General features: G+C 31.0%; 3 protein-coding genes across 3 annotated transcripts in view; all 3 read left to right on the top strand.

Moving 5' to 3' along the window:
- Nucleotides 1–5,068: 5,068 nt before the first annotated feature.
- Nucleotides 5,069–26,334, top strand: part of wrapper (immunoglobulin domain-containing protein wrapper) — a 60,522-nt gene continuing 39,256 nt past the window's right edge. Inside the window, exons 1-3 of the mRNA XM_089649732.1 lie at nucleotides 5,069–5,131; nucleotides 12,993–13,275; nucleotides 23,670–23,827. Coding sequence (XP_089505858.1) covers nucleotides 13,086–13,275; nucleotides 23,670–23,827 — 348 coding nt within the window. The 5' untranslated portion in view covers nucleotides 5,069–5,131; nucleotides 12,993–13,085. The remainder of the gene's footprint in view (nucleotides 5,132–12,992; nucleotides 13,276–23,669; nucleotides 23,828–26,334) is intronic.
- On the top strand, nucleotides 15,189–16,486 carry LOC149409597 (uncharacterized). Its single transcript, XM_089649432.1, has 2 exons — nucleotides 15,189–15,853; nucleotides 16,433–16,486. Exons 1-2 carry the CDS (start codon nucleotides 15,242–15,244, stop codon nucleotides 16,484–16,486), a joined length of 666 nt encoding a protein of 221 aa, XP_089505558.1. The 5' UTR covers nucleotides 15,189–15,241.
- Nucleotides 19,923–22,690, top strand: LOC149409596 (uncharacterized). The gene has a single exon (XM_089649731.1). It carries the CDS (start codon nucleotides 20,171–20,173, stop codon nucleotides 22,013–22,015), a length of 1,845 nt encoding a protein of 614 aa, XP_089505857.1. The 5' UTR covers nucleotides 19,923–20,170; the 3' UTR covers nucleotides 22,016–22,690.

Raw genomic sequence — 26,334 nt, 5'->3', positions numbered from 1 at the left:
ACAATTAAATTATAAGTAAGTAATAAAAATATACAAATTAAATTAAATTAAAAGTTATTAAATTATACAAATTTAATTGCATTACAAATATTAAAATCATGGTTTCTAAATGTATTTATTTTTTTATTTTTTTTATTTATTTTTTTAGTTAGTTACATTTTTTATATTATAATTTTACTGGTCTTCCATTAAAAGCCTTAGCTTGTGGATGGAAGAAGAGTTAACATTTCACATATTATGTACAAATAAAGTCACGTGTACAGTTAATACAATGCAGTTAATACATTTCATATAATTATAATTACTATTTACTATAATCATGTATTTCAATATATATGTATGTGTAGGTAATATAGACACATGGCAATCAGACCCGTTAACTAAAATATGTAAACATATATGTATTCAGTAAGAAGAAAAACAAGTAAGATTTTTAGTGTGACATTCTCTAAAATACTTTTTGATGGAGTTCAACAATTGAATTTTGTTCCTAATGCTTCTGATTTCTATTGGTAGGTTATTGAAAAAGAATTTTCCTTGGTGAGTATAATGGTGTTGTGCAAAAGAAGTGTTTAATTTGGGGCACACAAATACATGTTTAAGTCTAGTACGATTTTCAGTTATAAATGCGTATTTATCTTTTTCTTTTATAATTTGTATAATTGAATTTTTTATAAATAAGTTTTTAAATGTTGGAACTTTGAATTCTTCGAATATGCTGTCAGTTGGGAAGTCTGGAGGTTTTTTTAGTATAATTTTTATTATTAGTTTTTGAACAATTTCTATGGGGGTCAGATTAGTTTTGTAAGCTGCTCCCCAACTGATAATGGCATACTGAAGAATAGACTGTACTAATGCGTAGTATATTGAGTATAGGTTTTTCGTTGATAAAAAGTTTCGTATCCGTAAGAATATATGAATTAACTTCCTAACTCTTTTTATTGTATGGTCGATGTGATCTTTCCATTTTAGGTTTTTATCTATGATTATTCCAAGATATGTAATTTTATCCGCTATTTTCAGAAGTGAACATTTTTGTTGGCAGTGATTAGTATCGTGTTGTGCGAGAGAATGATTATGTAAGAATATTTGAAGATTTGGAGGTACAATGTTAGTGTTAATTTCGAAAGGAATGACATATGTTTTATCACTATTTAACGACAAGAGGTTATTGTCAAACCATATTTTTAGATTATTTATGTCTTCTGTAGCTTTTAGATTAATTTTTTCCCAAGTTTTTTCTTTTATTATAAGGACTGTATCATCGGCGTAAGAGATAATTTGGCCATGCAATGGTTGAATAAATATGTCGTTTACATACAAAATGAACAATATTGGTCCAAGCACGGTGCCCTGTGGGATACCAACATTTGATGTTTCTTGGTCGCTAGTTTGGTCATTTATTTTAACAAATTGTGCACGATTGTTCAAATAACTTTCTATCCATTGGACGGCTTTATCATTGATGTTATTTAATTTCAGTTTTTTGATAAGCTTTGCGTGTGAGATACTATCGAATGCTTTTCTTAGGTCTATGAATATTCCTGCGCATTTATTTCCTTCATCAAGTGCAGAGTATATAAATGATGTTACATTTGCTATTGCATCTTGTGTGCTTTTTGTTTTTAAGAATCCGAATTGATTGGAATGTAATATTTTATTGTTTTCTAGAAAATCAGCAACCCTTTTTTTCACAATCTTTTCAAATATTTTTGCTATATTCGATATTAGTGATATCGGTCGATAATTTGAAACATTTTGCGGGTCGCCGGTTTTAAAGATAGGGGATATTATAGATTTTTTATAATTTGTTGGGAATATGCCTTTAGTCAGACTGAGATTGATAAGGTGGTTTAGTGGTTTCAGTAGATACATTTTCATTTCTTTAAGAATTTTCACAGAAATGTGGTCAAAACCTGGAGAGGATCCGTCTTTCATGCTTTCTATTACAAGTTGTATTTCAGTTTCGGTAGTTTTTTTAAAAGTGGATAGTGTATTTTGTTTTTGGGTATTAGTTGTTATATATTATATATTATATATTATATATTATATATTATATATTATATATTATATATTATATATTATATATTATATATTATATATTATATATTATATATTATATATTATATATTATATATTATATATTATATATTATATATTATATATTATAGTATTTAATGTATTTATTCAACGTATGTTGACAAAATTTCGTCAAACAAATGGTTGAGTATTGGAGAGTTGAGCGCAGAAATAGAAGGATTTATGCTTGCCATTCAGGATAGAGTCATTAATACTAAAAATTATAGAAAGCATATAATCAAAGATACAAATCAAATTGATGATTTGTGTAGAAAATGTTTGGCTTTTCCGGAAACTATAGAACATATTATATCTGGATGTTCTATATTAGCACCGTCCGAGTATACATTTAGGCACAATCAAGTTTTAAAAATAATTCACCAAAATTTGGTAATTAAACATAACTTGATTGACTGCCGTAATATAGTACCATACTATGAATACGAACCAAATTCATTTTTAGAAAACGAATTTTATAAAATATATTATGATAAAACTATACTAACAGACCGAGCGATTAGTCATAATAGACCCGATATAGTTTTACATGACAAAATTAAAAATATAACTTATATCATTGATGTCGCTATTCCAAATTCCTGTAACATTCAAAAATCTGTTAATGAAAAAATTAGAAAATACACAGATTTAGGAAACGAAATAAAAAGAATTTGGCATTCTCAGACTATAAAAATATTACCATTCGTTATTTCGGCTACTGGCATTATACCTAGCTCTCTCATTAAAAATGTAGGCGTATTAGATCTATCAAAAAATTTATATATAAAGATGCAAAAGTCGGTCATTTTGAATACATGTAGGATAACGAAAGATTTTTTAAATATTTATGTTGAGGGATCAGTAGGATTTATAGGCCCTGTTAGAAGTACTACCGAGCCGAACCCTCTGATATGAAAATATCTGGAGACGGTGAATTTTTTTTTCCCATTTGATATCTGATGAGTTGACGTGTTGTTGTTCTTGTATTGTTTTGTATTTATTTTGCTTATATAATGCACTTACATAATGTTGATTGACTAGATGATCATTTGTGGAAAAGTGAGTGGAAGGGTTAAGTTTTTCCTTTGGGGAAGATTTAACCCGGACAACTAAATCGGAAGTTTAAAAAAAAAAAAAAAAAAATGGTATTAAATATTAATAATAATTGATAATTAGTTGATAAAATTATAATATAATTTAATTTATGTACCAATTTTTATATATTGTGGTCTCCAAGTGAACTTATCCATTTTGATATTAGTTTTTTAAATTTATGGGGTTGGGTTTCGGTTTTTAAATTTACAGGGGGAAGGTTAAATATTTTGGGAGCTAGGTACATGAAATGTCTTCGAGCTGACGTGGTATGTAGTGTAGGGACGTTGTAGTGTCGGTTGGTTATTGTTCTGGTGGTGTAATTGTGGTGTACGAGGGTTTTTTTCTTATATTTGTACAAAAAATGCATTAGAGTAAATTTTATGTGGAGTTGCCGTATGTTTAAGACATTGTATTCAGTGAAGAGTCGAGTGGAGGAGTATCTTGTCGGTCGCTTGTTGATAGTACGTATTATCGTTTTTTGGGCTTTTTGTAATGGATCAATAAGATAATGTGCTATCTTGATGTTTCACATAACATTAATAAATCTATATTTTTCCAACAATTTTGGAGGTTAGCATGTAAAACATCCCAATATTTAGAGATTGATCGTATATTAACTTGCACACATATAAAACTTCCCACTTCACTGTTTTTTTCTACCATTTCTTCCGTCCATTGGTCTAACCTATTTGTTCTCTTAAAGTCAACATCATAGTCTTCATCTATGTAGTTAGACGCCATAGCTGATCGTGGAGAAATCCCTCGAAAGCGCTGCTAGGTATGCTGGGCAGTTCTCCCTGTCTCCGGTAGGATGAGTGGCGGGCTTTCCAAATCTGATGCAGGTGGCGCAAACTGCCTTCGCAGCAGTATTTGGGCAACTTTCGCGGGCGTGACCATCCTGGCCACAGTGACCACATCTTGTTTGATCTTTACAGAACTTGAAAGAGTGACCGATCATTTTTTTTAAGAAGTAAATGGTGATATTATAATGCGAGATGCCTATTTACTGTCAGATTGATTTATTGACGAATCACAGTCAGCCTTACCCCCTTCGTTCTTCAACAGTTGATTTTACCCCTCGCCATTATCTTCTCGTCTATTGATTCCTATGTCTGTGGATTTCACATTTTAATCAATAACAATATTATACGTAATACTCAGTATCGCCTGGCGAAAGGCCAAAATCGAAACCTTGTTTGAAACAGCTTTAAGAGGAAGCTACAAGCCAAAAATGTGTATATTCTTGGTATACCTTATATTGTAGGTAATAGGCATTAAAATCGCTTGACAAATGGAGTCTAGAAACTCTCGATTTCAAGCACAAAAGTGGTTTCTATTTATTTTGTAAATAATTTTATAAGATTGCAAAAAAGTTAATCAAGTGAAATTGTCACAAATAATCTTAGCTATAATACTGTATTTTTTAAAAGTAGTTTATTTTACGCGTTCATACATTTCTATTGAAAAAATATATTCTTTAGTAGCCTACATTTATATTATTTATTAGGTAATTTTTTTTTTTTGCATTATACTCAAACGAAACGATAGGAAAACCTTTAGTTTATCTATCATATTTATATAAAGATTAATAAAAATAGTGATTTAGCATTAAGCTTCGCCTTAACCGTTTGGCGACTAGATATGAGTAGCCTGGTACCTTACCTACCTTTTTCCCATATTCTTCCTAAACGCACTCCCTTCAGGCTTGCAACATACCCCAAATGGGGACGCCATTGTCCCACTGGTTCCGGACAGTTGGGGATCTTGTGATATAACAGCTAACATTGTTTAGTACCACCCTATGGCGCCGTGTTGTTGATAATATTCTTAATTGACACTATAGTAACAATGTACCGTCACGTCTCAGACATTTCACATTTATGATTCAGTCTATCGTGATCTTTGTCGTAGGTAGTACGCGAGCTCAGTGGAAATTGTGAAATAAATAATAACAAAAGTAAATAAATAAAAATAAAAACATTCGATCAAGTTTAAGTTCTTTGAAGTTAGTTTTAATTCGAACGCTATAGTTTTGTTTTTAATTATTATATTTAACTACCTGATGTTGCTGGGGGTTATCCTTAGGAGATAGAAGTATACCATGACGGACTTTTCTGTAAGCCTTTATAAGATGTATAATTCTGTAGTACATTATTTTGATGTATTTCATAAGGTTTAGCCAGCGTTAGCAACGTAAGCACCAGAAAAAAATATTTCGATGTGATTAAAAAACATCGACTTTTCTCTACTTTCTATAAATATAATATGTATGCATTATATACACAAACCTTCCGAAAGAAATTATCTAAATGATAGTGAAAACCATATTAAAATACGTTGCGTAGTTTAGAAAAACTAAGCGCACAAACAGACAGACGTGGAAAGCGACTTTCTTTTTATTATACTATTTGAAGATTAGAGATTATTGCTATCATCTTTGTTATAAAACTTCGCATGAAACCGGTTAGTAGCTGTGTGGACACGTACGTCGGTTTCTCATCCAGACGTCGCGGGTTTAATTTCTTTACTAGCCATTAGAAGATTATCCTACTATAATAATAATAGTAGAATTGTTCGTAAATTTGCCAACTTTTTGCTAATTTTCGTTGTTCTATTGTTTGATGTTTTTGAGATAAAAATCTTAATTGCAGGTTTGATCGCAGAAGTATTACAATTCCATGCATTTTTCATTATTTATAAGTTTCGTATAAAAATTACTAAAATAACTTTACAGTTGTCGTAAGTAACTTTCATACATTAATTTTTCTTTATGCTCTATCCGAATGTTATTGTCCTAGGGTCGTTCAGGCATAATATATTATGAATTAATTTATAAACATAATAACTTTAGAGAATGTGTAAGGTCTTACAATTTCTATTTATTTATTTATTTTTTAAATTAGCATTAATTTGTTAAAAGCCGATATTATTTACAGATACAAATTAAATACTTCTGTGTGAAACGGTTCAACGCAGAAATTTCAACACATATTTAAAAGGTGATATAAAGTGATTATAAGTTATGAAACAACACATAGGTTAAATATGCTACGCAGGTTATATTTATATGTTGGTTTTTCATTGCTTTTAATGATTTTATATGACTTTTTAGATGTGTTGAATTGTCATTTTGTTGATATCATAGAAACGCTAAAACGTACCAAAAAAAGTTTTTTTATTATCGTCCATTATGTATCTTTTAAAAACTTTTTTTTTGGTTTTGCTGAGGATGGTACCATCCTTCCTAGGGACCGTAAATAATCAAAAAACTAAATCAACTGCGCTACCGACCTTTCCTGATGCCTATAGGGTAGAACCGACATTTATTTCGTACATTAAGAGGAAGCTACAAGACAAAAATGTGTATATTCTTGGTATACCTTATATTGTAAGTAATAGGCATTAAAATCGCTTGACAAACTGAGTCTAGAAACGTTCGATTTCAAGCACAAAACTGGTTTTTATTTATTTTGTAAATAATTTTATAAGAAAGCAAAAAAGTTAATCAAGTGAAACTGTCGCAGATAATCTTAGCTATAATACTGCATTTTTTAAAGTTATTCCCTTTACGCGTTCATACATTTCTATTGAAATATATATTTTTTAGTAGTTTACATTTATATTTTTATTGAGTAATTTATTTTTTATTTGTATTCTACTCAAGCAAAACGATGGGAAAACCTTCAGTTTATATAAAGCCCATATTTGGTATTCATAATCTACTCCAATTCGTTATAAAGATTAATCAAAATAGTGATTTAGCATTAAGCTTCGCCTTAACTGCTGTAATGACATTCGATTTCAGAGAAATGCTTATATGTCCGAGTGTGTGCACTTGATTGACACCAAAAGTGTATAGAATGCATTGTCATCGACAACGAGTCTACCAAGTTTCATGTCGATAGAATGTCGAGAAGTAGGTTAATTTCCGATTCCAAGATTTTCATAAATTTATTACCGAAAACAAAAGCGAAATTCAAATATATGTATTTAAAACAACAGTGAAGAAAATATCGCAATTCAAGCCAAATTTAACATTATTTAATTCAAATTTTATATTTATATCAAATACAACAAAAGAATATCTTAGTTTTTAATTTAGGTTCAATTTTAGTCTGATAATAAATTATTAATAAATGTCAATAAAGCAGCCAAAATATAAGCGTCAAATTAATAATAGAGTGTAACTTTTTATTATTAAGGCGATGCACTATGTCGCGTAATTTTTTGAATCGAGCCGCTATCAATAACACACCTTACGTAGATGGCGATAAGGTATAAATTCCCGCTTCACACCATCCACCTGTTTTGATTTATGTAAGAAAAAAACATGGCTAAAAAGAGCATTTCGTGGATGTTCAGGCACAAATATTTAAATGTTTTTCGATCATTGTATAAATAACTTAATTTGCCACATTTTACAATAAAACCATAACCGAAAATGGGTTCGTAAGTAAAAAAGATTTTGAACTTTAAAGCAGTTTTCATAGGCCTATACATTATTTTTTTACTGGGCTTATAAAAAGACATATCTATAAAATACTCGATTATTTCAAAGGCCAGGATGTATTCTACTCGCAGTATTTAATTAAAGCATCTGAAACATTTCTAGGCAACCAAAAACACATGATTTTAAATAAATTACTACGTAGTGCATCGCGTAGTATAAAATAAAGCCGCCATCCGCGTATGTCTGTTTGTGCGCTTAGTTCTTCTAAACTATGCAACGAATTATGATAGCGTTTTTACTATCATTTAGAAAATTTCTTTTGGAAGGTTTCCATATATAATATAAGCATTTTATAATTATAGAAAGTAGATAAATGTCGATGTTTTGTAATCAAGTTGTAAAAAAAAATTCTGGCGCTTAAATTGCTAACGCTGGCTAAACTTTATGAGATTCATCAAAATAATGTACTACGAAATTGTATATCGTAAAAAGGCCTACAGAAAAGTCTTTGACGGTATATGTCCATCTCCTAAGAATATCCCCCAGTAACGCTGTGTACACGTCAGCTAGTTGTACGTAACTGTTTATTGAAATTTGAAATGACTGACGAATCATTCATCCCTTCACAACCGGAAATCTTTCTTCTTCTTCGAATTCTGCTAGGCTGTTGATTGCGCCATATTGCTGGCCACGTAGTTATATTATAGGCGTTACAGTTTATATATTTTAACCATTACGGCCTCTGTCATATGAAACGTTTTATTTCTTAAATATGCTATCAGAAAGTCAGAGAATTCGTTTGTATTTCGGCTTCTCAATAAAATTCAAATAAATGGAATATTTCTGAATGTATTCGAACACTAAAAAATGTTTTTGAAAGGTGATAAAATACGCTTTCAAATTATATTACTAGACATAAACATATAATGTTTTAAATCAAACATGAATAAGTTTAAAAATGGCTCACTACGTCTAAACACTCAACTAAAATAACTGATAACGAAAACATATATTTTATTTGAACATCAATTATAAACGTTATTGCCACATAAGTTGATACAAAATTAAGCCCCCGCATTCCCAATTTATACCGATTTATAACAAGTTTCTCTTACTCTTTAAGTTCTAAAAAAAATAAGTTATTTTTGAAGATAATATCTATACATTTATATTGCGAAACGTTAATTATTTAAAATTCTCTTGATAGAAAAAAAATCACAAAGTAAGCTCCGAAAATTATTAAAAATACGTTTTATTCTGTTATTTAATATGTTATAGGCATGAAAAAATTCACAGTGTATCTTTAAATGCAACTAAAGCATTTGTCGAGAGATTTTTGCTCTATTTCAAACAAGCGTGTTTTATTAAATATTTTCACCATTTTCGCTTAATTATTGCGCTCTCTCTAACATTTGTATTTATATATCTCCCTTTCAAACCATCTTTGAACGCTTACTACAGGGCCTTTACAAAGTTTCATGATTTTTTTCTCAAATTGCGGTCGGAACCTTTGGTTTTGTAGAAGTGTACATTTAAATCATTCTGTAGTTAACTTCTATATTTGAATATAAAGCTTGGTGTTTTCTCTTTCTAACACAGTTTAGTTCATATGGCAGTAAGCGAGACATAACGATTTCTATGAGACCATATGAGCTGTTCCGAAAAGCGAACAAATTGAGTCAACGGGTAATAGCTGTTTGTTTCCAAAACCGAACAAATTAGCCTGAGTAGTAAATGGTCATGCGGTCATCGTTTAAATGAATCCAATGCAGTTATATAATCTACAATTAACGCGTGACTCTGAATGAAAACATGGGATTATTGAAAACGGTCATTTATTAAATTTTATTACAAATTATTTAGTAACGGATGTAAATAAAATTAAAATGATTTTATAACAAAGAGGAACGAACAAATAACTTGATCAAACTGAATAATTATTTTTTAAATAAAAAAGCTCCTTTATTTATTTGTGCTTTAAATTAGAATATAGGCCATTAAAGAATTCAACTTTTCACGATGTTAGAGGCAACTTTGACAATTTTTTGTCAGTTAATGGTACTTATTAAAAAAATTATCTTTCCCAACATACTATGTAAATACAACAAAATATAAATTAAAAAATAACACACTGTAAAAAAGCGTTTTTATACGACAAATGTGTGCTCCAACGTAAATCGACCGTTGGAAAATCAAATTTAAAGCCTTCGAAAGATTTTTTTTTTAAATCATTATTTTATTAAATTTTATATTTCATTATATTTGCACAGTAAAAAGGCAAGATTATTTTTTTAATAGTTCATAAATAGTTGCCAAACTTGTTTCTAAAATCGTGAAAATCGATTTCTATCGATTTATAACAAGTTTCTCGTTAACTCTTTAAGTTTTTAAGTTACAAATGTTATTTTTAGATATAATATCTATACATTTGTCATGCCAAAACGTTGATTATATGAGATTCCCTCAAGAGAAAAAGATCGTTAAGTAATATGTTATTGGCATGAAAAAGTTCACAGTGTATCTTTAAATGCAACTAAAGCATTTGTAGAGAAATTTTTGAAATTAAATTATTTAAATCACTCCTTTTCAAACCATCTTTTAACGCTTACTACGGGGCCTTAAGGCGAAGCTTAATGCCAAATCACTATTTTGATTAATCTTTATAACGAATCGGTGTACATTATGAATACAAAAAAATATAATTTAGTTCAATTGAAGGATTTCCTATCGTTTCGCTTGAGTAGAATACAAATAAAAGAATAAATTACTCAATAAAAAATATAAATGTAAACTACTAAAAAATATATATTTCAATAGAAATGTATGAACGCATAAAGGAAACAACTTTAAAAAATACTGTGTTATAGCTAAGATTATCTTTGACAGTTTCATTTGATTAACTTTTTTGCTTTCTTATAAAATTATTTACAAAATAAATAAAAAACAGTTTTGTGCTAGCAATCGAGCGTTTCTAGACTCCGTTTATCAAGCGATTTTAATGCCTATTACCTACAATATAAGGAATACCAAGAAAATACACATTTTTGGCTTGTAGCTTCCTCTTAATGGGAATGCCATAGTCCTACTGGCTCTGGACAGTCGGTGGCAGTTGGGACTCTTGTGGGTTATACACTTAAAAATAAATATTAATAAATTAACAACCCTAAAACAGATGCGTTTACCACCACACTGAGACATTCTTGTTGTGATAACGATCATGACCCGCACAAACACTGGCCCAACATCCAGCCACCTATAAGTCTAATGTAACAACTATAGCTCCATTGTCAATTAAATTAATTCCAAACTGCGACATGTCTTTAGTAGGTACCATCGTGCCAGTGAAATGGAAAATACTAGATGATACCCCACACTTAAAAGTATTGCGAACGGTTCATGAAAATAATAAGATCGTCTTCACAGCAGAACATTAACACTAAAAAAACACTTCATGACCGTTAACCGTGCTTTTGTTACACATTGTATAATGGCTGTAAAAGTTTTGATTCGAGCTAGTACTAATAAAAAATATCTACTCCGAAACAATTGGCAACGTAGCATTTCAGCAGACTGACAAGTGAAATTCCCGTATTGAAAAATTGAGGTTATTTCATACATATTATTTTTAAATTGATTCTATAAACGCGACGTTTTTAATGTCATAAATGTTTTTTTTAGTTTTTTTAGGTTAACATAAATTATAGAAATCAACGTTTATGTTTATTAGGTACCAACATTATTTCAATGATTATAATACAATAATTGAAAAGTGTATTTCTTTTGATGACTAAATCTGATTTTTCACGGGTTTGCGTTAGGAATAGATAATATATTAGCCGACAAACACAAGTTTATCGGAAAGTCGGTGTAACTTTATAATTTTTTTTTACGATATTTACGATTATTATAAATTGTGCAATTTAATTTTTGTATATTTGGGTTCGTATTCACGAAAAACATTAAGGCGATGCACTACGTCGTGTAATATTTTAAATTGAGCCGCTATCAATAACAACCCTTACGGAGATGGCGATAAGGTTTAAATTCCCGCTTAACACCATCCGCCTGTTTTGATTTATGCAAGAAAAAAACATGGCCAAAAAGTGCCTTTTATTTTATTTTGTGGATGTTCAGGCATAAATATATTTTTTTTCAATCATTTTATAAATAACTTAATTTACCAGCTGACGTGTAACCGGCGATTGTCGGGGCGAAGAATGGTATGAAGTTAAGTTTTGAGATTGTGATTTTTAACTTAACTGGGTGGAGTTTTAAAGGTGAGTAATGTTATTTTTAAGAATTGAAAATGTTATTTTATTTAAGTATTTGTTACACTTGATCGTGCCACGTCTTTCTCGAACGTCCTCAATTTGTGGTAATACATTCTTTCACCAAATTCAAATTCAAAAAAATATTTATTGCACAAAAATACAGAGTACAAAGGGTATAGCTTATGGGTTACATCCTATGTATTTCTTCCAACTAACCTTTCATAGTTCATCACATCGCCTGATTTGACCAAACATATATAATTGATTCACTTGATCGTGCCATGTCTTCGTAGGACGTCCCATTCTTGTTCTAAAAATTAAAAATATTTCAAAACGTCAATCTAGTCATATTTATTTCACTGCAGTGTCAGCAATTGAGTTTAAAACTCCAGAGATCGCCGATAAGCCAATATAAGGTCCCCTATCTTGCACGTATCCATTATACCCTGATTGATTTACAATGCCTCCTTCTGAATGCCCCTTACTGTACTTTATTATATTCGTAGTCGTTATTACGGCTGTGACTGTACCTTCTTTGTGAGCCAATGATCATAATAATATGGTTCTCATTGTACAACACATTTTATCTTGTATTACTTTTGAACAAGCTGAAAAATATTTAATACAGCGAAACCAATTTAATAATATTGTGTATTTTGTAGAACAAGGCGAAGTTTTACACAAAACAACTATTTTAGACTAATCTTTACTACGAATCGGCTTTCATTATGAATTCCAAAAAATATGTTTATATACATTAAAATTTACATGAATGGCACTTTTTTTTATTCTATGCACATATATTGTTTGCCAATCTTATCCCGTTGTCCCACGGCTCAGTACGCAATCGACATAAACCGAATGCTGCAAAACCTCGCGCAGAAAATTAATTTCGCTGTAGTAAGGTAACGGTCAAGACGGAATAAGATCTTTGTACATAATACATACGTTTTATATTTATAGAAAGTAGAGAAAAATGAGAGATGTTTGTAATCAAGTCGAAAAAATAGTTTAGAAGAACTAAGCGCACAAGCAGACAGAAGATTGTATTTTAGTATAATAGAGATTTGAGATATCAAGGAACTACAAATTTGCAGGTAAAATCGTTACATATTACGAAATGTTGAACATACCAGTGGAATAGTGTAATAAATACAAAACTGAGTGATTTAAAAGAAGACAACATTAAAATGAAGTGTAATAAAAATATATATTTTTGGTGTGGAGTAATAATTCTCGTTACTTTTGTGAAATCTGAAGATGTTGAAACAAACTCTGAAGTTATAGTGGAAAATACATCAAAATTCAAAAGTGTACCAACTACAGTCAAAACCTTTGAAAATGAAACAGTTGTGCTTCCGTGTTATCTGGAAAACGCTGGTAAGAAATTTTATAGAAATTATTATAATTATTTATATAGACATTTATTAGACATTTATTTTTTAGACAGATATAGAATTAGTTGACAACAAGCAATGTAACGATAGACACCTGAAGAACTCGGAATTATTGTTAATGCTCATTTGACCAATTTCCGGTCTGTTGTTTTAAGTTTATATTTGTTTGCGTTAGTTTTAATATTTTTAATTAAAATTTCAAAAAGTCTTTCCTCTGCTTTCAAGAACAGTCGGAATTTCGACATACATACATTAAAAAACAGAAAAATTATCTGAAATCGAATGAAATGTGAAAATATTTTCTGCTCAATCTGCATTCTCACAGTATATGAGATGAAAAACACTGAAAAATTTCAGAGGTTTTGGAGTTGTACTGTACACATACGCCAGTGAAATTGACTGTAAAAGTCCGATTTTACAAATACACGAAAGTCATTGGACAACTGACTAATTGGGCCAGTTGTTTGCGTATTTATTGGGTTAAAATTCAACATTTTCTACACGTGAATGTGGAGCAATTATTCTTATATCTAAACAGAAATATTATAATACGTCATAGCGCCGAGAATTAATTACTAAGGTCCCACAGTTTTGTAGTGCGAGTAATTAATGCATTCTTGGACTGGCGATATGACACTTGTACGGTGATTTAAAATCTTATCAAGATGACTAATCATGCCAGTGTTATAATCCCAGCCTATGCTATAAATCTAGGTAATTAAAGTCAACCTTTATTTCTTTCTACATCTTAATATTACTGTTAATCTTAGCCGGTGCCCCAAAAGTAAGCTATAATGGCAAACATTCATTTCTTCGGCACTTTTAAAAGGAACCCTATTATTTTGGGAAACCAATCAATGATGCAATATTCAAATTAGTCACATGACCCTTTTTTGCATCTTAGGGATTAAAGTCCACAATGCTCTCACGGTCCCAGAGACGTGGAATACTATATAAACAGGAACAAGCTGTTCCCCTATGTTCACAATTAACATCACTTGTGCTGCTTACACGCTGCACCTCTACGCATTATTGTCATTGTCATTTAATTAATGTACTTATCATTTAATTAAGTAAATAAGTGTACTTCTATCTAAATAAAGTAATTCAACTAAATCTATAAAGTTGTTATTGTGTGGAATCCATATATTCACCTCAAGATACTTACACACTGGAACTTGTATCACTCCAAGATACTTACACACTTACACCTGCAGATCTTACATACACATCCTCAGTGTCCAGATCTCTAAATTATACATCGACCACGAAGAGAACTTCTCGACAACCGCTCGCCGTACAGAGTTAAGTTTTTATTTACTGCGCCTCAACCGAGGGTCGTAGCAAATTGGTGTCAGAAGTGGGATTGCAAAGACATTCCCAAAGGATCTTTTGTGACGACGGAAGACTCCTACCTCATCACTTCACCGGAACAACGACGACAAGTCTGGCAGATACTCTCCTCGGAGAAACCCTTTTCGAAGGCAGGGACGGCTCTCCCTGAAATCAACCTAACTCATCGACGTGACCCTGGAGAAGAGAAGAAAACGGCAACAACGTAGATCGCGGAGACAACATCTACGGTGAACTTCAGTTCTTCAAGCAGCCAAGAATCCAATCCTGTCAACTCTAAACCACGAGCATCGAGACCTTCACTTCTACAAGCAGTATGAACTGGCGACTCGTCCTTCTTCTACTGTAAGTCCATAAAAATTTTTGTCCTGTAGAAATTTTTACACTGTATTTTCCCAATTCCCTTATTGACAATTAATGCATTTCTTCTCGCTTATACACCGTGAACCGTGTATTAGTGAAACTCTTATATTTCTTTTCTTTCTTCAACGCGTAATAATAAATTTCGTAAAATAATTAAAATTTAATAAAAACCTCTTAAATTAATTCGCGTTAAATTCAGTTCATTTCTTTAATAATAATAAATACTTCTCAAAATGAACGATAAACCTACTTCGTCCTCTCAGGAATCCCAGGAAATGACTTTACCATTACCTGTTTTATTTAAATTTATCAAATCTTACGATGGAAACAGAGATAAACTCTGTGCCTTCTTAACTAATTGCGACCGGGCTGTAGTACTAGCTCAGCCTAATCAACAGAATACGCTCTTTTCATATATATTAACTTCATTAGAAGGCCAAGCAGAAGTCATCTGTGCCAATCACGTTCTCAATAATTGGTCAGAATTAAAAGATCTATTAAAAAGATCATTCGGTGAACGCAAACACTATGCACACCTATTATTGGAATTGCAAAATTGCAAACAATTCCATAACGAGAACGTTTCTCAATATATTTTACGGATAGAAAATTGCATAAAAAATCTCTTAGTCTCAATTAATCAAAATAATAATAATCCCGCAGAAATGTTAGGCAGAACAGCCAGCATCCAAGAACTCGGTATGCAAACATTTATGTATGGAACTAACCCTTCCATAGCTACAATATTGAGATCGCGCAATCCGAAAGACCTCAATGAAGCATTTACAATATCACTAGAGGAAGAGAGAATAAATAAATTACTAAATTCCTCTAAAACTAATAACGTTAATAATAAATCATGTACGATTTGCGGTAAATCGGGACATAACAATTTCAATTGTTATAAAAATAAAAATCAAAGCAATAATTCGAACTTTAATACACGTAAAGTTATGTTCGTAAAAAATAATAATAATAATTTTAATAAATCTTATAACCCAAATTCGGGATCAAGTTATAATAATAACTATAATAAAAATTTTAGTCCAAATTCGGGACAAAATTATAATAACAAAATGTGCAGGTACTGTAAAAAACCTGGTCACATGATAGATGAGTGCAGAGTATTAAAATATAAAAATGAAAATCCAAATCCCAACAACTCTGCAACTCTTAATTCGTCTTCCCTACCAAGGAAAAATGATTCAAAGGTAAATCATTTAAACTCCAGATCTGCAGTAGAATCTCGAGCCGATCTACTGTAAGTCGCGAGCTAGGCTCAAGAGTATCCAAACGTTCCATGTTAACATCTAATAAAAATTATATAAATTATTCGCCATCTCATTCAGATACGTTGCGTCATGTGGTTCTTCAAATACCTACAAATGGTATTATTTTTAAAAGACATTTTCTTGTCGACACAGGAGCAGCCGTATCCCTCATCAAGACTCACTGTCTTGGCGAAGGTACTTCCGTAAATTCGGGCAAAATTATAGAGATTAATGGCATAAGTAGATCGAAAAAATCGATTGAATCTATTGGAATCGTTCAAATTAAATTAAGTTTCGGCAATGAAACTATTATTCATGATCTCCACGCGGTGGATAGTGACTTTTTAAACCTTGGTTATGACGGAATTTTAGGGAACGACTTTTTTGAAAACAAAAATGCGAAAATTGATTATAAAAATAACGTAATACGTATTAACGATTACTCTTTAAAGTTACATATTTCTGATCCTAATGAGCATTTGACTCCTATATTTACTTTATCCCCTAGATCAGAAACTCTTATTAAAATCGATATTTTAAACCCTGAAATTAAAGAAGGGATTATCGACGTAAAAATACCTATTGAAGGTGTATATTTAGCAAATGCTATAACGAAAGTAGATGCGAATAATAAATCGTATTGTACTATTTTGAATTCAACAGACGAATATGTTGACATTAATATCATGAAAATTTACTTAAAACCTATCCCAGAAAATGTTTACCATTTTAATCAAAATTCTAATAATGATGGTAAAAAACGTAAAAAATTAATTCGTGATCAAATTTGTATAGATCATTTAAATTCGGAAGAAATTAATTCCTTATTAGATATTTGCGACAATTATAATTCCATATTTTATCTCGAAGGCGACAAACTTACAGCAACCGATGCTATTAAACATCGAATTATAACAAATACTCAAAGTCCAATACATACGAAAAATTATAGATACCCTGAAGTACATAAAGAAGAAGCAAATAAACAAATAGATAAAATGTTAGAAGATGGTATTATTCAACCTAGTGTTTCACCATGGTCAGCTCCTATATGGGTTGTACCAAAGAAAAATGACTCCTCAGGAAAACCTAAATGGAGAATAGTCGTAGACTATAGGAAACTCAACGACGTGTCTGTCGGAGACGCCTTTCCATTACCTCACATTGTAGATATCTTAGATCAATTAGGTCATTGTAGATACTTCACAACACTAGATCTTGTTAGCGGATTTCATCAAATTCCTATGCACGAAGATGATATTCCAAAAACTGCTTTTTCTACTCCCAATGGACATTTTGAATATACACGTATGCCTTTCGGTCTTAAGACTGCTCCAGCAACGTTTCAACGGTTAATGAATAACGCATTAATCGGCTTACAAGGATTATATTGTTTCGTCTATTTAGATGACATTGTCATATACGCAAATTCTATAGAAGATCACTCTAAAAAACTCACAGCTATATTTCAAAGACTTGCCGATAATAATCTGAAGATTCAACCAGATAAGTGTCATTTCATGCGAAAAGAAGTAACTTATCTAGGTCATTTAATTTCAAACGACGGTGTTACTCCTAACCCCGACAAAATCAAAGCAGTCTCTGAATTTCCTATTCCCAGGAATCCTAAAGAAATTAAATCATTCTTAGGTCTAGCTGGTTATTACCGAAGATTTATTGAAAACTTCAGTAAAATTACGAAACCCTTAACTTTTCTTCTAAAGAAAGATATTAAATTTGACTGGAAAAACGAACAGCAAAATGCTTTCGATACATTGAAAGAAAAATTAACTTCTTATCCTATATTACAATATCCAGATTTCACTAGAGATTTCGTTTTAACTACTGACGCCTCAAATTATGCAATAGGTGCAATTTTGAGCCAAGGAAAAGTTGGAGAAGATTTACCAATATCTTATGCGTCCAGAACTTTAAATAAAGCAGAAGGTAATTATAGTACCTCTGAAAAAGAACTTTTAGCCATTGTTTGGGCTGTAGGACATTTCCGTCCTTACCTTTTCGGAAGAAAATTTAAAATTTACACTGATCATAGACCATTAAAATGGTTAATGAATGTTACCAATCCCAGTAGCAAATTGTTACGTTGGCGATTAAAACTCGAAGAATACGAATACGAAATAGAATACAAACCAGGCAGAATAAATTCTAATGCCGATTGTTTGTCTCGTATTCCAATAAATATTGTAACAGAAGATGAAAATTCACCTTCTCAAGATATTATTGATCTTTTAAACGAACCATGTCTCGACGAAATAAATGTCGATGATTTAGAAACTTATCTTAATAATTTACATACTAATTTAGAAATAGATGATACTCTATCACCAATACCTTTAGAAAATAATATAAATAATGATACTTACGAAAATTACGTGAAATTTTATTCTAATAAAAATGAACCAACTATTTTTAGTTTTAATGAACATGATTCATTCTTTATAAATAATATGTCAAAATATATGGCATACCCAACTTCTATCGATCTAGATGATCAAAACCCTTTCTGTGCTGAAATATTATCCAATTGTTCAGACACTGACGAACTTTTAGAAATACCAAAAAATTTATATGGTATTCATGAATCAAAATCAACAGATAATAAGAAAACTTACTTTCATTGCTTTACCAAAACTCATTACTTCGACAAAGCAACTCCTAAAGATATTTTCCTAACACTTAAAAATTTAAGATCTAAACTTATTGAAAAACGTGTAACTGAAATTACGTTACCGAACTTCCAAAACTCATTTGATTCCATTCCTTTTATAAAAATAAAGGAAATTATTCAATATCTTTTTAGAAACTTAAAGATTAAAATCAATATTAATCACAATAAAATCATTAACCCTTCAACTTCGCAAATTCCCGTAATATTAAAAGAATGTCACGATAGCCCTATGGCCGGACATCCAGGTTTCTTCAGAACCTACAGTCGGATCAAAGAAAGATACCGATGGGAAAAAATGAAAGATGATATAGAAAATTATGTGAAAAATTGTATCCACTGTCAGAAAAATAAAACTGACAGGAGAGCATATAAAGCTCCAATGGAAATCACTACCACTTCCACGGAAGCTTTTGAAAGAATTGCGGTCGACATAGTCGGACCACTTAATGAAACTGTCAATAATAATAAATACATCGTCACATTTCAAGACGATCTTACAAAGTTTTCTCAAGCTTATGCAGTTAACTCTACAGAAACAGAAACTGTAGCTGATTGCCTCGTTAAATTCTTTTCTCACTATGGAATACCTAAGTCAATCCTCACAGATCAAGGTGTTCAATTTACTAGTAATTTAATGAAACATCTTACCAACCTATTTAAAATAAAACATTTGAAAACTACCGTTTATCACCCACAAACAAATGGAGCACTAGAACGCTCTCATTCTACCTTAAAGGATTATCTTACTCATTATATAGATAGCGACCAAACAAATTGGGACGACTATATCCCTCTAGCTATGTTTTCATATAATACAAGTACTCACTGTACAACTAAATTCACTCCTTACGAACTTGTCTTTGGACATAAACCTATTTTACCAAGCTCTTTAGAAAACCCAGATTCAAACCCAACCTACGAGAGTTATCTTAACCAATTAAAGTATAAATTCGCCATTACCAGATCACTTGCCCGTGAAAGAATCGGACATGCCAAAGAGACATCCAAAAAATATTACGATAGAAATGTATCGAATAATATTTATAAAATTAACGACTTAATATTAATAAAAAATACTAATAAACCTAAATCATTAAGCAAGAAACTTATTCCTAATTGGAAAGGACCGTACAAGATTGTACAGGTTCATAATAATCATAATGTTACCATAAGAATGGAAAATAATTCATTAAAAAGATTCCATGTTAACAGAATTAAGCCATATCGCGCTTTCTCTCCTGTTCCAGGTCCTTCAAGACTATTTTAATACCTTCCCTAGACAAATACGAATTTTAGAAGATAATTATGCTTTAACTAAAAGCACATGTTCCAAATATTTATCATACGTACCTAACGACAATTGCAGAGATCTTTTAAAACCTGTTTTTAATACTATTAAAAAATGTAAAACTAAATATGAATCAATTACACACCTCGTTTCCAACCAACGCACAAAACGCGGTTTAATCGATGGTGTTGGAAAAATATTTAAAGCTGTTTTCGGAACCCTCGACTCCGAAGATGCGCAATATTATGACGATGCGATTGAACGCGTCATGTCAGATGACAAACATATTTATAATCTGATGAAAGAACAATTACAAGTCACTAAATCGACTCTCATAAATTTCAATTCTACCCTTGCTAAACTTAACTATGACGAATATACTATGAATAAAAATATTATAAAAATAAATAACTATTTTAAGGAAGACCACGATAAAATGAATATGCAAGAAATTAAAAATATACTTATCTCGCAAACAAGCTCTTTATTCGAAACAACCGAATACTTTTATGAACAAATTGATTCCTTAATCAATGCTATTTTATTTTCTAAACAAGGAATTTTACACCCAGACATAATTACTCCTCAACAACTTTACTTCGAACTAAACTCTAATATTAAACATTTACCAAGCGGAAAAGAATTCCCCTTAAGTTTAAAACTCGAAAATATTCATTCTTTAATCGATATATCAGATTTAATTGCTTATTATATTGATGATAAACTCATCTTCATAACAAAAATACCTTTAGTAACTTCGCAGGAATACAACCTATTTCATGTAGTTCCTCTACCTGTTCCAAATATTGATATCCCTAATACCTTCTCCTTAATTATTCCTAACCATAAATATTTAGCAATCACAAAGGACAAATCTTTTTATGTGTACCTTGATAATTTTAAGAATAATTGTAAAACTATTACCAATGAAAATTTTGTATGTAAGGATCTAGATGTGTTATCCACTCTCTCCGATCCAATATGCGAGACAATTTTATTGTCTGCTTATATTAGTGAAATACCTAATGAATGTTTTAGTAGGATCATCAAAGGCAACATAATCTTATGGCAGCCTATAAAAAATAATAAATGGATTTTTACTTATTCTCATCCTTCTAAAGTAACTATCGACTGTAAAGATAGAAATAATATTTTTGATATCAAACTATTACATACTGGAATATTAACTTTAAATTCAAGTTGTAGAGCCTATGCAGGTCTCACACAATTAATTGCAAAAAGTAATCTCATCACAGAATATGTTAACCCTATTCCAACTTTAAACATTGTCGACGACAATTGTTGTAATATGAAAAAATATAATGAAACCTTAAATGAACTTGAACCGATAAACTTAATTAACTTACAACACGATTACATTAATTTGGCATCTCATAAAATCGATCAATTCAATGACGATCTTAAATCATATAATTCAAAGCCACTCATTATTAAACATTCAACAAAATTTCAAATTGTTATTTATACGTTATCTGCTATGCTAACTATTTTTATTGTTTACAAACTATTGAAATGTTGTAAATTCTTTAGAATAATTAATTCTTACCTTTTAAATAATGACGACGATAATAGATGTTGTGTCAGGATATATAATCAATGTAATAATCCTAGACGATCCACTACAAGGATCCAACCAAGTATGACATTCAGAAATTTAACAAATCTGGAAAACGAAGATGTACCTCTTCAAGAACTATCTTCAAGTGAAAATAATTTGAAGTATAATTACAGCAACTAAACTTAAAAAAAACCGTTGCTTTCATTTTAAGGGGGGAGATATGTTATAATCCCAGCCTATGCTATAAATCTAGGTAATTAAAGTCAACCTTTATTTCTTTCTACATCTTAATATTACTGTTAATCTTAGCCGGTGCCCCAAAAGTAAGCTATAATGGCAAACATTCATTTCTTCGGCACTTTTAAAAGGAACCCTATTATTTTGGGAAACCAATCAATGATGCAATATTCAAATTAGTCACATGACCCTTTTTTGCATCTTAGGGATTAAAGTCCACAATGCTCTCACGGTCCCAGAGACGTGGAATACTATATAAACAGGAACAAGCTGTTCCCCTATGTTCACAATTAACATCACTTGTGCTGCTTACACGCTGCACCTCTACGCATTATTGTCATTGTCATTTAATTAATGTACTTATCATTTAATTAAGTAAATAAGTGTACTTCTATCTAAATAAAGTAATTCAACTAAATCTATAAAGTTGTTATTGTGTGGAATCCATATATTCACCTCAAGATACTTACACACTGGAACTTGTATCACTCCAAGATACTTACACACTTACACCTGCAGATCTTACATACACATCCTCAGTGTCCAGATCTCTAAATTATACATCGACCACGAAGAGAACTTCTCGACAACCGCTCGCCGTACAGAGTTAAGTTTTTATTTACTGCGCCTCAACCGAGGGTCGTAGCACCAGCTTAGCCTCAAAGAATTTGGCATCGTAAAATGTGTGATAACAGCGAAATATGCATCTCTTAATTATTTAGGTACATCCATCTGCTGTCCGGTACAGGGGTGTAATGCTGCGACATTTGTCGAGAGATTTTTACTCTATTTTAAATAAATAGTGTTTCATAAAATATTTTCATTTGTAATATTATTAATTATAATCGTTTTAAATATTAGCGCGCCCCCTCTAATATTCGTATTTGCATATCTCTTTCAAACCATCGTCTTCTTCTTTTTGAACGCTTACTACGGAGCCTTAACCAGTATCCGCTTTCTATCCCTCTCTTTCTTCTCCTTAGTCTTCTTCTCTTCTTGTTGTTCTTCTTTAATTTATATTTATTTTTTCTTATTCCTCTCGTGATCCTTTTACTTTGTATCTCTATTCTCTTTCTTCTACTCGGTCATCTTACCTTCGTATTGTTCTTTTTTCCCTCATATTTATTTTCCTTATTTTTTGGGGTTCCTTATACTTTGTAATTCTATTCTCTTTCCTCTCCTTATTGTTCTTTATCACTTATATGTATTTAGTGTATCTACATATTAATCAGTCGTTTCATTAAAAAGCTGTTCCTTTCTTTCAATTCATAAATCTTTCTATTTCCGAACCTGTATCTACCATACTCTTTTGGCTTATAAATACTTCAGTACAAGAAGTGACCTCACTGTTTCCATCTGTTCGTAGTCAGTGAGACTACGGGGAAGGGGAAAAGACGTGGAAGATGAAGATTGAGACGTATCTGGATATTCACACCCACTAATCAAACACGGCATTTTCAAACTTTTCATTTCTAAATTGTGGTTTTTGGTCAGGAGATATGGAGAGTAACTACCACTCGATGGGTTCCCGACCAGTATAATACAAAGGGAAGAATATAAAATGAGAAATAATTACAGTTTCTACATTTTTTTACAGGTACAGCATACCATGTAAGATGGCTCAAGGATAAACTCCTCTTAGCGGACAGTTCTGATGAAGAACTCATTCCACCGGACAGGGTGAAATTATTCTCAAATCACAGCATCCAAGTGACCAGATTAACTCCCAACGACACCGGCGAGTATGTTTGTGAGGTGAGACTAATTTAATTAATAAATAAATAAATTTAAGGCGATGTATTTTTCTCAAAATCTTATTATTTTTATTTAATATATATATATATATATAAGTGGGTACAGTGATGTTATTGTATAAGTACAGATGGTTACAAAATATATTTATATTCGCAATCTCACCAATGAAGAAAGTGGTTCTTGTGCTTGGTGAGAGAGTTACACTAATTATAAGAAAAATAGAATACCATTATGCAATAGGTAAGTATATAATAGGAACAATTGAAACTTCTGGCTTATCTATATGTGTAGTTGTACATATATATGATTCTGGTACAAACTAATTCGTGAGCAATTAGGAACATCTAAATACAGTGGAGATAAGTATAGATTGATAATAAATATAAATAAAAAAAATAAAGTTTGAAAAAAATCAAATCTAATCATCTTCGAATAGTCCGAAAGTAATACTTATTTAATAAACTATCTAAAACTAGCTTCCTTACTAATAAACGTATTTGATCAACAGTCATTTACCCTACGCTATTGGTTATGTATAAGTTGTGTAAAATTTAAAACACCTTTATTAGCATGGACCTAGTAATAAAAAATATCCCCAATTAACTCTGTTTTTGATAGAATGTCGTACCTTCTAAAAATAGACGTAGACATAGTATTAAACATAATAATTTCAGTTGTTGGTGCATGGGTAAGTAATGTGAAATATTCCTGCGTAATTCGTTATTGTAAATACTCATATATTGGACAAGCGATAAAGAAGGTACGAAAACTATTTTGAAGGTACCAAAACTATTTTATGAACTAATAAAGAAGGCACCAAAACTGTTTTATGTACTAATAAAGAAGGTACCAAAACTATTTTATGTACTAACAAAGAAGGTACCAAAACTATTTTCTGAACTAATAAAGAAGGTACCAAAACTATATTATGAACTAATAAAGAAGGTGCCAAAACTATTTTATGAACTAATTATATTTGAACATTTTTATGCAATGCACAAAATGGATAACAAATTATTATAAGCAATAATTGTTAGCCTAAAACACAAATATAATACAAGTCAAAATATTTCACCATTAAATGAAGATATAATATATCTCGACGCCACCTAGTAGGAAATTTGGAAGCCGACGTAGCACAGTGGCTCTGTGCACCTGACTGGCAATCAGAGAGGTGCAGGATCAATTCCCGTCGGCGGCATTTATTTTTTCTTGGAAGATTTTTTTCAATTTATATATAATCTTTTCCATAAGCGGTGCTACATTCTTTGTTCGATTAATATGAACATAACATGTCTTGTATTTTTATAATATCATTGGATAGATTTCGAAAATTTTAAAGATTATTAACACTCGATAGATAAGTTGATCTTTTGAAAGGCATTTTTTTGGATTATAAATCCTTCGTAAATCTTACAATTATAATATCCCGTGATTTTTCACAGGTCTGCGCTAGTATTATATTTATAGTACGTAAATACGTCCAATTGAAATTTATCTTTCAATTAACTTAACATCTTGTCCAACGTCCAATTAAAAATCAAGTTCACACACTTGTATTGTATGTATTCACATTCTTGTATGAGTTCACTTAGTGTTCCAATAACTCAGGTCAAAGGTGAAAACTGCGTCATTTTATTATGTGACAGATTATCGGTTCGGTAATATATTGTTTGAAGAATACCGATCACCGATTAAGGTAAGGACACACTGGTCCCACCTAGTTACCCAATGTAGATAACGCATTAATCCTTCAGGCCTTATATTCAAATTCAAAATTCAAAAAAATATTTATTGCACAAAAATAGTACAAAGGGTAAAGCTTATAGGTTACATCCTATTTCATCCAGCTAACCCAACAAATACACATTATATTACATAACCAAACAATTACATGTTAACAAATGTATGTAAATAATAAATAAAAAACAGGGTATTTTATTTATGTATGGTATTCATTTAAGGTGTAGTGACATTTGTTTAAAAGAAATGTTTTTAGTGTTGATTTAAATTTAAGTAGGTCGGTTATTTGTTTGATGCTACGTGGAAGGTTGTTATATACTTTAAAATGGCCATGTAGTGTGGTCCTTTTTGAAATATAGTTTTGTTTGCTTTAGGGATTAATAAGTTTTCTGTGAACCTTGTAGCGTGTTTATGTGTTGAGTTTTTTTGTGGGAACTTTTCTGGAGATGATCGAACTAACAGGCATAACTCCATTATATATATGTCTGTCACTGTCAGAAGTTTAAGATTTTTAAAAATTGGTCTACATGAATCCCGGTGATCAGAGTTTGTAATTTTTCGTAGGCACCTCTTTTGGATGATAAAAACATCTTGATGATAAAAACATATTGACCGCTCATTTCCAGAAAGTTGGAGAATTTGTGTGTATTTTCGCTTCTCGGCAATCTTCAAAAATCCAAATAAATGGAATAGTTCTGAAAACTAAAAGCTGTTTTTGAAAGGAGATGAAATACGTCTTCAAATTTTATTATAAGAAATAAACA

The sequence above is a fragment of the Hesperophylax consimilis genome, chromosome 30 (assembly GCF_061612785.1).
Source record: "Hesperophylax consimilis isolate HC1 chromosome 30, BYU_Hcon_1.0, whole genome shotgun sequence".
Taxonomy (NCBI): domain Eukaryota; kingdom Metazoa; phylum Arthropoda; class Insecta; order Trichoptera; family Limnephilidae; genus Hesperophylax; species Hesperophylax consimilis.
The sequence above is the reverse complement of the archived record's forward strand: the minus strand, read 5'-3'. Positions and strand labels throughout refer to the sequence as shown.

What these genes read in the sequence shown, in the direction of transcription:
- LOC149409597 (XM_089649432.1), top strand. Translation starts at nt 15,242, where the DNA reads ATGAACGATAAACCTACTTCGTCCTCTCAGGAATCCCAGGAAATGACT. An exon ending in ATTCCTCTAAAACTAATAAC is followed by an intron (nt 15,854 to 16,432) that starts GTTAATAATAAA and finishes TTGTCGACACAG; the next exon opens with GAGCAGCCGTATCCCTCATC.
- LOC149409596 (XM_089649731.1), top strand. Translation starts at nt 20,171, where the DNA reads ATGTTAACAGAATTAAGCCATATCGCGCTTTCTCTCCTGTTCCAGGTC.